General features: G+C 37.2%; 2 protein-coding genes across 3 annotated transcripts; both read left to right on the top strand.

The window, feature by feature from the left end:
- Positions 1-2,375: 2,375 nt before the first annotated feature.
- On the top strand, positions 2,376-9,258 carry LOC126368708 (spaetzle-processing enzyme-like). Its single transcript, XM_050012835.1, has 7 exons — positions 2,376-2,599; positions 3,102-3,262; positions 4,348-4,936; positions 5,205-5,336; positions 5,976-6,144; positions 7,384-7,577; positions 8,753-9,258. The coding sequence occupies exons 1-7, from the start codon at positions 2,521-2,523 to the stop codon at positions 9,142-9,144; spliced, it is 1,716 nt and encodes a 571-aa protein (XP_049868792.1). The 5' UTR covers positions 2,376-2,520; the 3' UTR covers positions 9,145-9,258.
- A 3,262-nt stretch (positions 9,259-12,520) lies between these two features.
- On the top strand, positions 12,521-15,915 carry LOC126368740 (D-beta-hydroxybutyrate dehydrogenase, mitochondrial). 2 transcript variants are annotated; one of them, XM_050012880.1, is made up of 5 exons: positions 12,521-12,592; positions 13,090-13,351; positions 14,218-14,375; positions 14,741-14,906; positions 15,259-15,915. In XM_050012880.1, the coding sequence occupies exons 2-5, from the start codon at positions 13,105-13,107 to the stop codon at positions 15,597-15,599; spliced, it is 912 nt and encodes a 303-aa protein (XP_049868837.1). In that variant the 5' UTR covers positions 12,521-12,592; positions 13,090-13,104; the 3' UTR covers positions 15,600-15,915. The 2 variants fall into 2 exon arrangements, with proteins under 2 accessions (XP_049868837.1, XP_049868836.1); XM_050012879.1 differs by lacking the exon at positions 12,521-12,592 and adding an exon at positions 12,674-12,844.
- Positions 15,916-16,857: the final 942 nt, after the last annotated feature.

The raw sequence follows: 16,857 nt of genomic DNA on the forward strand, positions 1-16,857 counted from the left end.
TTCCTACTTCCTGTTATTTTTATCGTGATATATCATTACTTTTCACATTTGTTTTGAATATAATCTTTTAAAGCCTTCACGATGTTTTTCTGTATAGAAAAGGCTAATAAACAACAACCTCTATGGTCAGAGCGTGCGACTTTCGATCTGGAACTCCTAGATTTGATTCCGGCGACACTGTCTAAACCAAGAAGACTGTCCAGAGAAATAACTGAACGCTAGGGAGATAGGATGATGAGAAACGGTTGATGAATTATTATTGGTGACATGAAAGAGTGGGCAAATTAAGCAGGGAGATGAATTAAAGGTGAGCACGTTTAAACCTGATGGACTATCACATGCCGTAAATACCCCAGAGCAGCAGACCAGGGCCGGCAGAGGTCTTCTAGAAGGACGTACATTGACAAATTGGAGATGTCCTTAGAAAGGGTTCAGTACGATCTACTCTGAACCGGCGTGCGTGTATGAAACGATTGATGAATGTGGAGGAAGTAAGAAAAGTATGTCATGATCGAGGCAAATGGAATACGATAGTATCTGCTTACCTCGGTGGAAAATAGGCGTGAGTTTATGTATGTATGTGAATAAGTACCCCAATAAAATCAGTTGATGATTCCCTCTGTCGCTAAAGCGCAACGCGCCCGTGTTTCCCAAACACCTAATTGGATTTGGAACGTTTGATCGTACGCTAGTTACGTTTTACGAGTACCTAGGGCTTGATTTTCGTAAGCAATTAGATAGCTACGTAGGTACTTTTCACTCACTTTAATATTCAAATACATTGATGGACTTTCCAAGCAACGTTCCCCGAAAATAATATAGATGGCACTGTCAAGATTTAACGTGATAATTACTTATTTTCTCATTAGGTACTCGGGTTCACAACTATTCCAAAACTAGCTATTATCCGCACGGATTTCCCCCTTTCCTAATGTGCCAATTTATAGCTTCCTACCTTTAAAAACTGCGAAATTTTACGCCCCCCCCTTGAAAGTGTTGGGGGGGATTTCCACAAAGAAATTGAAAGTCCCTCATGTTAGTTAATTAAGTAGGTACTTGGAAACAGAGCAAGAGTTCAGCAAGGCAATCTTATTGTAACTAAGAGGATTCAAAGCTAAGTAAGTATTTAAGCAGATAGGTTCCTAAATCGTTTTATAAAACATATGAGTACTTACCTAATTAATGAAGGAATTATATAATTTAATTATGTCATCTGAAGAGGCGTGCTCTTTTCTCAGAAATCTTATTAAATACATTATCAATTCGCGAGAATTCAATGAAAGAGGAGACAATGAAAAAGAGTGAAGGATCGTATCCAATACGTGAACATGTTTAAAATGTTCACATTATTTGCAAAATCTCTTAGAAGGTTAGATGACAGATATGTTGGAAATGTCTATTCCTTATGACGGGACGTCTTACACAGAAAAGAAGAACATTACATAAACAAACACAGATAAACAATTGGTACAAAAGGCGGCCTTATTGCTGGGGTAGCAATTTCTTACAGGTAACCTTATTATTAACCTATTTATTAATTAAAAATAACCTATCAAAAACCTATGATTGTACGGTGTGGAAACCTGGGTAAGGTATTTCTGTCTGACAGACGGTTTGTTGATTCAGGGTGCCTTTAAGCGACTCAAGATGATTGTGTCAAATATTCATGCGTTAAGGCACTAAGGTAATTTATTGTATCGTATACCTAGGCCTTGTAACCTGATGTAAATAAATTGCTGCTACCCAAAATTATTATCATCACATCATTATCACTAATTTAAGAGCCACGCTCTTGTCGGTGTAGCATTCTCCATACTACTTTTTAGGGAAAAATAGGTCTGTGGTTTCCCTCTTGCCTTCCGCCCCGCAGTAGTCTGTCGTAGTCTATTTCAAAGCCGTACTAGGATTCTTGCCTTCCGCCTCTGAATAGTACTGCCAGTTACTGCAACATGCATAACATAAACAGCCTATATATGTCCTACTGCTGGGCACAGGCCTCGCCTCAATCAACCGAAGAGCAACATATTCGATAATAAATAAAAAAGCTTTGGATAAGCGCATAATACTTTCATTTATATGGATAAGTTGTTTTGCTATCATCTTGACCTAATATCAGATATTTAAGTCACTATAATAAAAACAGCTTTATATTTGACCGATTCCGGAGACAAAATATCATTTTGACCTTTAGTCTACTTTTAGATTCTGTTAGGTATAAGTGTGGATTTCCCCATTCCGCACAATAATATTATACTATAAGAGACAAAAATACGTCTAGTTTATTATTGTTTTCACTTGAATAAACTAACGATCAGGTAAACAGTTCTCAAAACTATTAGCTCGATGACAAGTAAACACGTCAGTCAATTAGATGAGTACCCACAACCTTCCGGGCAGATTAGCTAGACAATTAAACGGGCATTTATGTTATAACTGTGACCACTTGATACTGATTGTCACTGCATCTTGTTCTTGTGAAGGAATCGGTAGACTGTTTAGTGTCATGTTATAGAAGCAACAATGTCAAAGTGCAGTTTTCTTTTGTGCTTCGTTTTGATTGTGGCCCAACAGTATGGTGATGTTTGCGGCGATCGCGGAGGTAGGATATGATATTTTTGTTAATGTTATGTTCTTTATTTAAAACGAATTTGTGGTTTTCTGACGCTTTAAAAAAGTGGTATTATAATATGGTGGCCCTGATTCCTGCAAACATTTCCTAATTTTATTCTAAGTTATACTTATATACCTTCAGATGATTGACAACTGTTAATTTTAAAATGAATGAATAACCCGGGCGAATAAAATACGCATCTCGCTCATATGCAACCCGGTTGACGTGTGCCGTCAACTAAATTCTGTCGGGTTATTGGCCAATAAAAAAATTCGGAAGGGTTTTTTTAATTTCTGCCTAAAATGTACGTGTGTTCCTAAAATACCTGTCGATTACCTATCCCTTTTTTTCAGCGGTATGAAAATATCAGGTATAACTTAAAATAAAATTAGATGGTATATAGGAATCAGCACCATTATCTACATATTTTTTTTATTTTACATAGGTAAGTACCTAATATAAATATTTTTTTGTAAATTATTTTTAATAGATAAGTGCGAGAAATGCATACCAAAAGAGAAATGCTCCATGTATGGAGAAATGAGCAAGAGTGAGCAAGAGAAGTGGATTGTGGACAACCCATGTGCTACGCCTGATGATGAAGAAGGTGGTGCGGTGTACGGGTTTGCGCCGCTGGCTAAAGGAGACTACGTAAGCATGGAAACTTTGAACCTATGACTTTAGTTTTGTTTTTATTAGGTATCTATTCACAAGTGTATTTATACCACACCCCAGACACGTCATACAAAAAACCTCTTTTTATACAGACACTACAAATTGACATATCGTACATGTGCATCTGTGTGTGTGACGTCTGACGTTCAGACGATTGAAGACTAAAGTAAGATTGACCGAGGGGAGGTGAGGTAAATCTAGCTCAGCCGCTGATGGGGAGCGGAGAGTAGCCGTTTTATACAAGTATCATTCCTTCTTCTATGATTTAATGTACCTAAAGTTTACCTGTAAAAGCACTTCAAAACAAAGTAATTCTTACGTACGTTTTCTTTTTCTTCCTGTTTCTCTCTTCAGATCTTAAGGCCGAAAGTCCTTTTAAAATCCAAATCCCATTATTTAACTATTTTGTCTGGGTAGTAGAGGGCTATGGAATGCTGGACAGCATTAGGGCTATTCTTATTTTGGATACAGCATGGTAACATAAAAGCCTGGTCGTGTAACAAATCCAAGTAACCTTTTCTTTAGATGAAGAACGTACCTAACTACGTTTCTATACATATTTTGTTGTGAAGTGAAACACCCACGAATACCTAAGTTTAAATAAAAGCACTGACTCTAACTAGAGAAACAAGCATAGTTGAAATAAAATACATATCCCATTCGATTTTTTCCATTCAACAAAGAGTTAATTTTTGGTGCAATTGGCCACCAATAGAGTTAATAATGACCAAATAAACGTGTCGCTGGAGAGTGTTTCGAACAAAACGAAACATGATAAATGAGTCGATAAATAACCATGCAATTACATACTTGCTACCGACGACACTGGACTGCGGCAAGAGGGCTTTAGAAGTACATTGTAGTTCCGTGCTAGTCTATAAGCTGATTCTGTTTGTACATAATATTGTCTTCTTCTTCAACCTAACTGTTTCCCGGCCTAATATCAGGGTTCATTTTCCTGCGTATACTGGCTCAATTTTGCCCAACTATCCCCAGCCCCGAGGGAGAGATTTGTGGTTAATCCTGTAACTTGAAAAAATATAGGTTCGTCTTATTTACAGGTCTGCTGCCCGTACTCAAATATTTGGGGAGTATCAAATCCAAGCAAACCAAACCCACAAAGTGACGTCAAAAATGATTCTATTAAAAGCAGATATGGTGTATATGAAGACGATGAACAAGGATACAACCAAGACAATTTACATCAGACACAAAATTCACACATAAATAGAGATGACACTGATGATAGCGATGACGATAATGATGATGGTGAAGAAGTTAATTATGATAAAAACAGAAATCGATGGAATAGCGGACGTAACAGATGGAATAACCCAGGTAGATTTGACTACGGCAACAATATGGGAGCTCCAAGAAACCAGGACTTTACAAATAGACCGAACGCTCCGCTTATTCAAAGACCAAATGGCAACCAGTTTAATAACAATCCTATTTACAATAACCCAAATGGAAATTATCTAAATGGCGGGAGACAAAATTTTGATAATCCAAATTTTAGACGTCCAAATTCCTTCGTTCCCAATGTTCAGACTCCGAATGTAAGACAAGGAATGTGCAGTCTCACAAATTTTCCTCCGAATCCGCAATCAGGTTGTTGTGGTCTGGATATTGCTGGTGATAGGATGTACGGTAAGTGTACATTTATATTTATCCATATCCAGTATGTAAATTAATTTAGCTTTATGGAAATCTGAAACCTGATTCCCCTAATAGTCACCTACAATATCATGTCTTTGTTTGTCGTCTTATTATATGATGTCTTCGTTTTCTTTAACCAAAGAGCCACAATCTTACCGATATAGCATTACTGAGGTCTATACTTTACTCTCTATACTTTTTTATCTAACTATTCTAACTATATACATAGTTATTAAAAGGACTTTCATGTTCCTCACAGGCATACAAAACAATTTCAACCGCCCGCGTCCAGCAAATCAAAATCGTTGGAATCGACAATCAGGGTATCCTAGACGTTTTACTCGTGATACTCCTGAAACTGTTGGTATCACTTTCGACAACAGAATTGCAGGTAAGCAATCCAAAATAACATGGTACATTTCTACTGTTTTCAGCTGAGGGGTGGAAAAGGCCACATCGGAGCAATTCATCTAAAAAGTTATATTGTAATTTGACATTTGCGCATATAAAATTAAGCGCGCAATGCCAACCAATGTCAAAAGCAATATTGTTTTTTTTTAACCCCTCCAGTTAAAAATACTACATTGTTCGAAAATAAGATGATAACATGCTTCATAAGTAAATAGTCGTTGCATGAGCCATGGCAGGGGCGTTTGTCGGCTCAATAACAATCCTCTGATACCAGGTTTGCTGTAATCGGTCGTTGACTTTACAACCCACACAATAGAAGTTGTATTTCAATGAAAGGTCTTGCGTAATATTTTGAAAGTTTTTTTTGTAATTAAAACACATAATAACGGCTTCTTACCGCGTTTAAATCAGGGATATGAGACTCCCGATATTTCGACACTGTTGCAAGTGCCATGATCACGGGATGACTGATATCCCTGTCTCATATCCCTGATTTAAACGCGGTAAGAACCCGTTATTGTGTTTTAATTATGATAATTACCGCGTAAACTTGAAACAGATTTTTTTTGTGTTCCAATTTATATAATATTGTTTTATAGACCACAATTACATTTTCAAGGTGGCAAGGAGACAGATTTGTATCAGTACCCATGGACGGTTCTGCTGAAGACCACATTCGACTATGGAGACAGGCTGGGTACATTCAATTGCGGTGGTTCGCTCATCAGTGGACGATATGTCCTCACTGCTGCTCATTGTGTCTATGAAGAGAATACCAGGATCAGCAAGTAAGTTTTTTTACAAACCGACACATTTTGATTTGAAAGAAAAAAAGAAAGAAACATTTATTACTTCCGGACACCACAGACACAGACAGACAGGTACATTATTGGACAGATTTGAAAGTGTTGTGATAGCTAGCCACATTTTCATCAGACGATTTTTTATTGGAATGTGTACAATTGATTTGTTATAATATGGAAAATCTTGCATTGCTTTTAATATATGAGAAGTTACCCTGATTATGTTTTTGGTTCCAATGTTAAATCGGGAATTCTAATTACGTATAATGCTAAAATCTGTTGTAGTTTAAAAACAACATAGGTACTTACTTCATTAAAGAAGACTTAGAAGGACGTACATTGATGAAATTGGAGATGTCCTTAGAAAAGGTTCAGTAAGATCTACTCTGAAACGGTGTGGGTGTATGAAACGATTGATGAATGTGGAGGAAGCAAGAGAAGTATGTCAGGATCGTAGCAAATGGTATAGTCTCTGCTTGCCACGGTGAGAAATAGGCGTGAGTTTACGTATGTATGTATTTCATTAACAATTCCGCGGAAAAACCGAACACTCACAACTTTGACAGGTCAATCGTGGAAAAATCTAAAGTGTGGTATTATTTCCTCATGCCAACATAAATAATAATTAAACAAACGACTCGATTAATATATCTTTTTTTAATTAGTATCTCTATTAAAACTAGTTTTCCTGTTATAAAATTCAGAAGGTAGCATCTAAAGTATGACCTATTTATATTGCATGATAATTTCTATCTGTAATATTACATGAGTCGAAAATTATAAAAGCAATTTAGTACTACAATTTTGCGTTCTGTAAGCTTCCTACCTAAATGTGTTTTCATTTCATGTGAAATACCGTGATGTTAGTGACATCGTAATGAATACTGAGAGGGATGATTCAGCTCATGATTCTGAATTAATATCAAGTGGAATGTTCCGTCGCAAAATTCATGTTTAATATTTTTAAATTATTTTCAATTCTATACTTTTACGATGGGAAATTCCACTTGATATTAACTCAGAATCATGAGTTTACTGAGAATAATATCTAAACATGGACACTTTTGGTATTATACTTTTTATCATTACACCAAGTCTAACCTACATGTTTAGTCCTTGCGGTATAATATCCAATATATCTCAGCTACAGACTACTCGTCTTCTAAAGTTATGAATGAATGCTGTTGATGAGAATGATGAACTTATGAGTTTGTTTCTTTCAAGGCTCGAAATTTACTTGGCGGAGTATGACAAACGCACGTTCCCGAGGGACTGCAAGAGTTCTCCTGAAGGCATGACATGCATCGACAATATCCTCGTTCAAGGAGAAGGCGTGGTCGTCCATCCCAACTATGATGATATGAGGTTGCAGAACGACATAGCACTCGTAAAACTTCAGGAAAATGTGCCGTATACAGGTAAGTGGATGCCGGGTGATATACTTACCGCCAGTGCCTCGAACAACGGCTACCGTGGTCCAGTGGATGAGTTCGATGAGGCTCGCCGGTAGATACTGGGTTCAAGTCCCGGTGAGAAGATATCTCAAAAAAATATTTTTGTGGAGACTATGCCTCTGTTGAGCGAAAAAACTTAGAAAAGAACATGGAATAATAATATAAAACCAATTATACCTAAAATACTGTGGTTCCCGTAACGACATTATAATGAGTTTAAAAATACATAGAAAGCGTAATGGCCGAATCTGTAATAAACATAATCATTCATATAAACGCATAAAGATGTAAATAAGTAGTTGAAAGGACGATGGATAAGCATGGAAAGATTGACAAGTCATAGCCTTTGGTAAGCTATGTAGAGGTATAATGACCACCAATGATTAAGATAATTAAAGTAAAATTATAGCTAGACAGGTTTTGACAGCCACTTAACTTACTACTTCACGTTCTCGACGTAGCCGTACATACCAGAAATAGATATACTCGCATTCGCGTCACTGGCAAAACCGAGATTACTTGTCTATTTATGGATAAAACTTGTTTTAAAGGTTCTATCCAGTTAGACGCCTAATTACAATGTAGAGTAAAGTACTCAAACAAAGCCAATTAAACTAAGTAGGCTAAAGTAACAGGTCAGAAATACCACGTAACAGGATTACTGGTCACTGTTACGATTTCAGCTTCGAATGCTGAGTTTATTTTCCAATACCATTAATTGGTTCAAAGAACAAAAAGTGCTATAAAATGGTCCGCTTATTTTGTATTTTGTTGTATGCGGTGGTTAAAGAGTCGACTTTATGTTGATATTTTAAAATATGAGGGTTTTTTAATTTACTGGAGGAATTTACCTTTAATAATATAGGCAAAATAGGATCATTTTTATAAATCTACTAGCTTGACTTCTTCCGCCCAGACTTCGGTATTCACGAGAAGTAAGACCATCCCTAGAAATAATCCTTTATCCATTTTTTGGTTTCAATCCCTGTTTGTGTCAATTTTCAACTTCGGTTCTGCTTTTTAGATGTTACTTAACAGCGAGACAGTCTGTTACTTTCGCATTTACTTATAAGTAAATAATATACTTACCTGTATTAGCGCGTACTAAATTGTCTTTGTAACGAACAACATTTTTCCAGAATACATCCGCCCGATATGCCTGCCACCTATTAACATCGACAACCCTAACTTCTCCAATCTTCGGCTGGCGGTGGCTGGTTGGGGAAGAAACGGGAGCCTGCCATCTGAGGTGAAGCAATCGACAGTTGTCAACTTGGTGCCACAACGACAATGTTCCAACGCCTACCCACAATTGACTGAGAAACATCTTTGTGCTGCTGGGAAAACTGGTGAAGACACCTGCAAAGGGGATTCGGGTGGGCCTTTGATGATGTTGTACGAAGGAAGGTACTATGTCTCCGGAGTAGTCAGCGGCAAGAGGGCCGACTCACGATGTGGTACCTCCGTACCTTCGCTGTACACGAATGTATACCATTATGTCAACTGGATCACACAGAATATAAAAAATTGAATAAGTAATGAAAGAATTTGAGTTGTAAGTGTTGACAATACTTTTTTGTATTAAATTAATTAAGTATTTTTATATTGACAATAAAAGTCCATTTGGGAACTTTTTTTTATGAAACGTGGTTTTAATCTCTTGTGTACGTCTGTTTTGCCTTATACTTAGTCCTAATTTACTTACTTACCTGCAGTTCGTGCATGATAGTGCACTTCTTTTAACGCTGCGTTCCTTTGCTTGGTGGCAGTTGTAAAATATACCGAAAATAAGTCTGATAAATTGGCTCTGTCGATGGAATTAAAAGAGCTGTTTTACATACTCCATACTGTCGAAAGCAAATAAACTTTACGAGATAAAAAATGCGCCTCTGATAATGTAGGTAGCAATATTTTGCAGTTATTTCACCACCGCACCAGTGCAGTTGGCAGGCCTGCTTTGTTGGCGCGTAAATTGTCGACATACAGTGGCGCCAACTGCAGCTATAAAAAAGGAACTGTGTATGAAAAAAGCAAAAACCTTTTATAATTCTCGTTTATGCATCGGTGGAGGTTAATCCTATTCGCAAACATTGTGGACAGCATTCATAAGCCTGCAACATTTAGTCCTTCTAGAACTTACTTTCCCGCTGATGGAAAATAACTAGGTAGATACTTATCTAAATATACTTAGTAAGTAATATATTTTTTCGTTTAACTGCTTAATCAGGAGGAAACCCTGATCTAGCGGAAGTAACGCTCTTGATGAATGATGACGGATTGTGGGAAAGACGAAGTGTTTGCGCAAATAGGAAGGATTTTGTGTTGCTTAAATTATTTAGTATGCTCTTGAGTTATATTTCACTGAAAATACATATCTTACTTTCTCTTCATCTCTTTGGTACCTACTAAAAATTGAGCTTTGAATAGGAGACCTAGTTTAATCTGAAACTACACAAATATTAGGTACTGGTGGCTTCAAAACGAGCCAGTTTAGTATTCCCTACGGAAACATACGTCATAGTTGAAACATCCCGGCTGTTGACTCAGCGCTCCCAACAATCTGAGAAGCTCTTAAATGCAGGCTCTCAGTTCCCTATGCCATTAACCGTTGGAACACAATCCGCCAGAAGAACACTCAAATGAACAAACACTATTATCAGGAGGCTGCCGAGGGCGTGGAGATTTCCCTAGAGGGCTCTCGCCTTAAAAGTGTCGGTCGGATGACCGCCATTCAACACACGGGGAAAAACGAGTTTTTCCTTAAAGTGTGTGACATGCAAGACGAATTTCTGAAAGGATGACAAAGACATTCTCCAGATTCCATTAGTTATTTATCTCCGGTAATTAGCAGATCGCCTTCGTTTACGGTCTAGATCTAGATACACGAGGCAAGTGGACTTTAAACATAAGTGGGTATGAGTGCACGCAAGAAAAAGTTGGAAAACAACTAAGTACTTATAATTTCCACAAACGAGATTTTTTACATTTCCTTATGTACTTACCAAGGTACTGAGACGACATACCTACTTGTACCAAACAAGAGATTAGAGTGGAATGAAGAATACTAAACTTTATTACTTACACATTAATATTTCGTAACATAAATTTTTCTACATCAAGCGTTTAGCGTCGTGCCGACTAGGAGTCGAAGTGGTCGCCATGGCCGAAATCGGTCGGAGAGATCATCATCATCATCATCATTTCTACATCAGTCCCTGTATGAACCAGGTAGGTTGACATACCTACCTACTAGATAGGTAAGTATCAATCTAGGAGTAAAATAAAATAGTGAGGCTATGGACACCTTAGAAAAAAATGACATAGAACTTAAAGTTGTAGGTAACTGAAAAGTATATCTTTCGGTCGTGAAAAGTTAAACAACAAAAAAATTTACCATTCTGATTTTGACTTACTGGCGATTGGATTTTAGCAACGAGAACAAGGAAATAAATCAATGCAACAGAATTCAGTACTATAATAAATAAAAATGTTCACATCAGTTTAGTTCCCGCGCGTCCCGTAGGGACGAATATATTTTTTAATTTGTCAGTCGGCTCATCCATCTACGGATGAAAATATTATCTCACGGACAGTACAGTAAAGTGGTTCCTATAGATATCAGGAATTATTAAACAAATTATGAAAACATATTTTTAAATTTCAAACAAACAGACATTGCTTTTAGCAGAAGTAATAAATAAAATGTTTCAAACAATTTCAGGATAAATCATATTTTGATAAATAAGGACTTCCTAATGTATTTTAGACATTTAAAACCAAATACATGTTGCTGTAATTTCATACTTATTTAACCTTTTAAGAGATTTAGAACGCAATTAATACAGCTTTTAGAGTCAATAACATCTAAATAGCCACATTTTCGCTCCACTGAAAATTAAAGGGTTTAAAGCAATTGTGATGTCAATGAGTATTATTATCGTCATCATTATAGTAGATATGGGCGAAAATATCTGACTTAATAAATAATTTAGCTTCCTAAAAATGATATTTGCCTCGGTACTACATTAAAACCCCTAGGTGGTTCACTACATTAGCTAGAAGCCTTATGCTGATGAGCTGCACACCTCAAACAAGACATTCAAACTCAGCAAGACTAGACTAGACGCAAGTAGACCAGATCTAATAGGAAGATAAGTAAGTAACTTTGGATTGGAAATGAATACACACAAGTAAAAGGTTTTTAGTATGTAGGTAAAATAAAAACATCAAATCGCTAAAATTTCAACAATTAAAACCAAGCTTTGATGTTTAACATGTCAGTATACCAAATTGACTTACATAATTGGAAAATGTGGATACATTTGCGTATCCTTTGGATACATCCCGGAAATTTTCATATGATTGCCTGGGATAATGACTTTCCCGTTCTGGATAAAAAATGTATTTCGAGGGATGTAAGTCGATGGGTATTTTATTTTAATAAAAGGTCTTCTGAAATTGGCCAGCGTGTCATTAGGTAGAAGGGTTGTTCCGGCTCGTGTGTCGCATACGCCGGATCATTTTAACGTGACAGATCGGACCTTGAATTTAGTCAACCGGAAATACAAGATTGTTTCCGTTCAATAAGTCTAATCTCTCAAATGGGTATTCGTGCTGAAACGATCCTCTTTTATTGGCTTCTCGTTGTCGAAGTACCTATTCGACATATTCCTGAAAGGCAATTCTAATATTGCGGCGTTTCTTAAATGCCTATTAATATTGATAACGAAATTGTGCTTTATTTCTTTCATACTTATATAAGAAAGCACTTATTTAAAGATAATCCAGTGCAAACCTAATTTGTTACTCTTCTGCTACTTTAAAGTAAAGGAAGGTAGCCATATTTCCAAACGCGTCACGAAACATGCGTTTTTATCATTAAGTACCCGCTGTTAAATAAAAAACAATACTTACTTAGGTTCGACGAATAAATTGCCATACACTACCACGTTGGATAAATTTTAAATCAGAGATAAGAGGTAAGTAATGTTTTATTTTACAAACATGATATTCGTTGTAAATATGCAACGAAATCTGAAACCTGTTTCATATGCATCGGTGGATCTCATTCTCGCCGGCGGCGGCGGTTAGTTGATTTCTGACATTGACCTTAAGTGCACTGTTCCTTGGACTATAAGGACATTATTTTATAATCTAGTATCTGGACATCGTAGACTATATTCTAGACCAGAAGACAAACATCAGGATACAAATTTAATATCGTCAGGAAGGTAAGATTATATAAGTTAAGTACCTTTTAAGCCTGGCAAAATTTTGTTTTCTAAATCTTTTGAGAATTTAAATTGGGGAAAATAATTTATATTGAACTGTATACATTTGATGAATGTGCCACACAACAGTAACTGTTTACAAGCGTCCTGAAACTCCGTTGTTTTTATTTTCACACATTATAGTAGATAGATACCTACCCACTTGAAAAGTTATTTACTCTTAAAACACTGTGTTGTTATTTCAGCCAAGTTCGCAAAGGATGGCTGTAACCCGAGTAATAGCAATAACAGGATGCGACAGTGGTCTGGGCTGGGCTATTGCAGCCAGGGCAGCCAGGCAAGGCCTCGTTACAGTAGCTGGTATGTACCAGGGTACGGAGACGAATGCTGCTCAAGCTCTGAAGAAATTACGTGCCCATACTTGTGAGTTAGACGTTACTAGACCAGAGAGTGTCGCCGGTTTCAAGGATTACGTGACAAAACTTATAGAAGACAATACTGATTATAGTGAGTACCAAGATATATTATTTATGATCAGTCATTCCACATGCTACAAGCCAAATTGACCGTAGGCTTTGATAAGGTTGTCAAGTTCCTACCTTATATTGCTTGAAGCTAATCTGGAACCTGCCATTTCAATGTTGGTTCTTCCTAGCAATAACATTTACATAGTAGGGGGTACGCTCCATACCCCCTCCGGTGGATTGAAGGGAGATCTGTGCCCAGTAGTGGGACGTATATAGGCTTTTTATGCTTATGTAACATATAGGTACCTAACATCTATATTAAATAAAATCATCATCACAAATTTAACAGCCACGCTCTTGTCGGTGTAGCTGCTACACCGACAACTACACTGTTGCTACACTGTAGCATTCTCTATGCTACGTTATAGGGAAAAATAGGGCAGTGGTTTCCGTCTTGCCTTCCGCCCCGCAGTACTCTGTCTGACGCGAGTGGGACAGTGGGATAGCGTCCAGAGTAGTCTATTTCAAAGCCGTACTAGGACTTCTGTCCTCCACCTCTAAATAGCACTGACAGTTACTGCTGCGCTCTGCCAGGTTCCAGGCTACAGTCCCTGTGATTTGCCTCTTCCGTCCTGCATTTCCATACCCAATGGCCATTTACCTACGCCTCTGCAACCGTTAAGGTCTTCACCCGAATCCGAATTAAATAACATAATACACTTTTATCAATGCCTAACATGATAAATACCCACCTCTCTTGGTATTTATATTGCATAACGTACTTACATGCGCACACAAGACGACCTACTTGTCAATATAGCCATAAAAACAAACAATTGGCCACATAAACATAAAAGCAATCAACCATAAGGAATTGAACCTAATATTTTTTATTGTTTTTTTCAGAATTGTACGCTCTTGTTAACAATGCAGGAATAATGCCTACAGGCGACTTCGAGTGTCAAACGTGGAGCATGATAGAAAATGTTATTAACATAAACTTACTCGGGTCCATGAGAGTTACTTCAGCATTTTTGCCCGACCTTAGAAGAAATGCCATAGATGTAAGTATTTCACGGTGTAGTTTCACAGTTGGCTCGACCATTATAGACAGCGATACGGGTCACCACCTATCGCGTTAGTCTAACAGAAAGCTAGGTGTGGGTATTTAAGTACCTAGCTCATCTTGCGATGGATGTCCTTCAAACTGCCCCAATTGGGATATAGTCGTCCATCACTAAAATAGGTATTCAATTTTTTCTACTTATAGCATATTTAATTTTTCAACGTACGAGACGTCCCTTTGCTTGCCCAAACTCTAACATTTGACGATCTGAAAATGAACTTGCATTTCGAATTACCTAAAACCTTGCCTAAACCGAATCTAGGCATTGTCATCAAAATGGTATTTCTGTATTTTCTTTTTCAGGGCACATGTCGTCCTCGTATAATCAACGTGGCCAGTCACTGCGGTTTGGAGCCGCTGCCGGCGTTCGGACCGTACAGTGCTAGTAAAGCGGGCTTGTTCGCGTGGACACGGTCTTTACGCTACGAACACCGCCCGCACGGACTGGCCGTTGCGGCTTTCGTGCCAGGTAGAAAAAAATGATTAAATTTAAATTTGGAAGCTCTTTTTTGTCTTTGATCGCAGTTTGAATGGACCGTATCGTTTCTTAGACGGTTTAATTTAATTAGTAGTAGGTTAGCAGGACAACCAATCAGCGATGACTTGTCTACGATTCATCATGTCTATTTTGGAACTTCATAATGAGTAGCTGCAGCTTGTGGTTCTGCCTATCCAATTAGAGATTACGAAATAGATTTTATGTAGGTATCTACCTATTTTATTTAATTAATGTTAATAATAGTAAAAGTTAAGCATAGGGTATGTATACCTAGTTGACTAAATTACAATCAATGAATGACTATGACGCTAATTCATTTCAGGTGGTTTTGTTACGTCGAGCAATATCCTTGCAAGTCAAGAAGCCTACGGAGAAGCAATGCTGGAACATTTGGACGAAGAACAAAAGTTATTTTACGAAAAAAAAATTCAATCCGTTACAAAACATCTTCGAGCAGCATCTCAAAATACAAGCTATGATTCTCTAAAAGACGAAATGATTATTGAAACTTTTATGAAAGCATTGTTAGTCGATTCTCCTAAAGAAATATACAAAGTAGAATCTATGTGGCGATACAAAATATACTACACATTGTTAAAATTACCTCTTCCAGAAGCTTTTCATTACTGGCTTATAAAAAAGTTTAGAAATTTCCCCGAATAAAGAAAATACTTACTTACCTGTTAAAATATTCCTATTATTTTTAATTAATAACTCATAACGTTATAACTATGAATTATACAGGGTGTTAGATAGTGACTTAGTAACAAATACTTAGGGGGTTTGTTCATAATTATCATGATTTTGAGTTAATATCATTTTTTTTTTTAATTTTATTTTTAATTATAATATTCTAACTAGGCCGAAACCAAGTCTGGCGTATTTTTGCAGATTTAAGGCCGAAGCCACTTAGTTTGTTTCCACGATTATTATTCTGAACCAAATTGTAATGTGTTTAATAAAGTGTTTTATTATTATTTGTATGTCGTTTCCATATTTATTCATTCAGTAAGTTGGTTGCCTAAAAAACAAGACCCCGTCTTAAACGCTCCTCATTTTATAAATAATTTAACTGGTTTAATTCTTGAAATCGTTGCCAAAAATTGTGTTAACAGCTAGTATTAGTGTTATAAAGGCTGTGTAGTGATTTTTACAGTGATTTATACAGTAATTTTTGATTTATCTGGCTAATTAAATTATACAGCTAACAAAACATAACCTCAAACTAAGTGTTATTTTAAAGTGTTGTGCTTCGCCGCAAGTAACGCGTAAGCGACACGTTCTCCACGGCGCTTACAACGTTTTGGACACGACCGCGGACCTGCGTGCGGCTCGTGCATACTAGCCGCTGCATCGCTGACCAACTATTTCTAATTGTTAAACGCTGTACCCTGTAAGGCGCTGCGGAGAAAGTTTTACTTTATTGTTGAGTGTATACTGCTTCTCTCTGTCATTTTCGTTCGCTGCTGATTATTCATAGATTTTTAAAATGGAGTGCAACGTATGCAAGGACACTATCACTCATGTCAGTGATTCCTTGTGCTGCTCAGTATGCCAGAAATTATACGACCTTATCTGTGCTAACATAAACGAAAAAAAATTCCGCCTAATGTCGGCGGACATTAAAAAGAACTGGAGGTGCCATATTTGCTTGGCAAAAAAGGTTCCCGCTGGTTGTACTCCTGCTCGCCAGAAGACCCCCTCTAAGACCCAAGAATGGGCTTGCAGCTCAACTCCTGCTACTCCATTTGACATAAATGTCACTCAGCGAGACAGGAAAACACGCTTGCTCGACGATGAAGTGGACGATGACGTCGTTACTAGTGCCAATCTGCGTCAAATAATTAGAGAAGAATTTAGTGGAATTGTTGGCGATATGGTATCCGCTCAGCTGAAAAAATTTGAGGAACTTGTGTCAGGT

This window comes from Pectinophora gossypiella, chromosome 8 (genome assembly GCF_024362695.1).
Source record: "Pectinophora gossypiella chromosome 8, ilPecGoss1.1, whole genome shotgun sequence".
NCBI lineage: Eukaryota > Metazoa > Arthropoda > Insecta > Lepidoptera > Gelechiidae > Pectinophora > Pectinophora gossypiella.

Coding starts and splice junctions, on each gene's coding strand:
- LOC126368740 (XM_050012880.1), top strand. CDS start 13,105: ATGGCTGTAACCCGAGTAATAGCAATAACAGGATGCGACAGTGGTCTG. Junction 13,352..14,217: donor AGAAGACAATACTGATTATA/GTGAGTACCAAG, acceptor TGTTTTTTTCAG/AATTGTACGCTCTTGTTAAC. Junction 14,376..14,740: donor TTAGAAGAAATGCCATAGAT/GTAAGTATTTCA, acceptor TTTCTTTTTCAG/GGCACATGTCGTCCTCGTAT.
- LOC126368708 (XM_050012835.1), top strand. CDS start 2,521: ATGTCAAAGTGCAGTTTTCTTTTGTGCTTCGTTTTGATTGTGGCCCAA. Junction 2,600..3,101: donor TGTTTGCGGCGATCGCGGAG/GTAGGATATGAT, acceptor TATTTTTAATAG/ATAAGTGCGAGAAATGCATA. Junction 6,145..7,383: donor GAGAATACCAGGATCAGCAA/GTAAGTTTTTTT, acceptor GTTTCTTTCAAG/GCTCGAAATTTACTTGGCGG.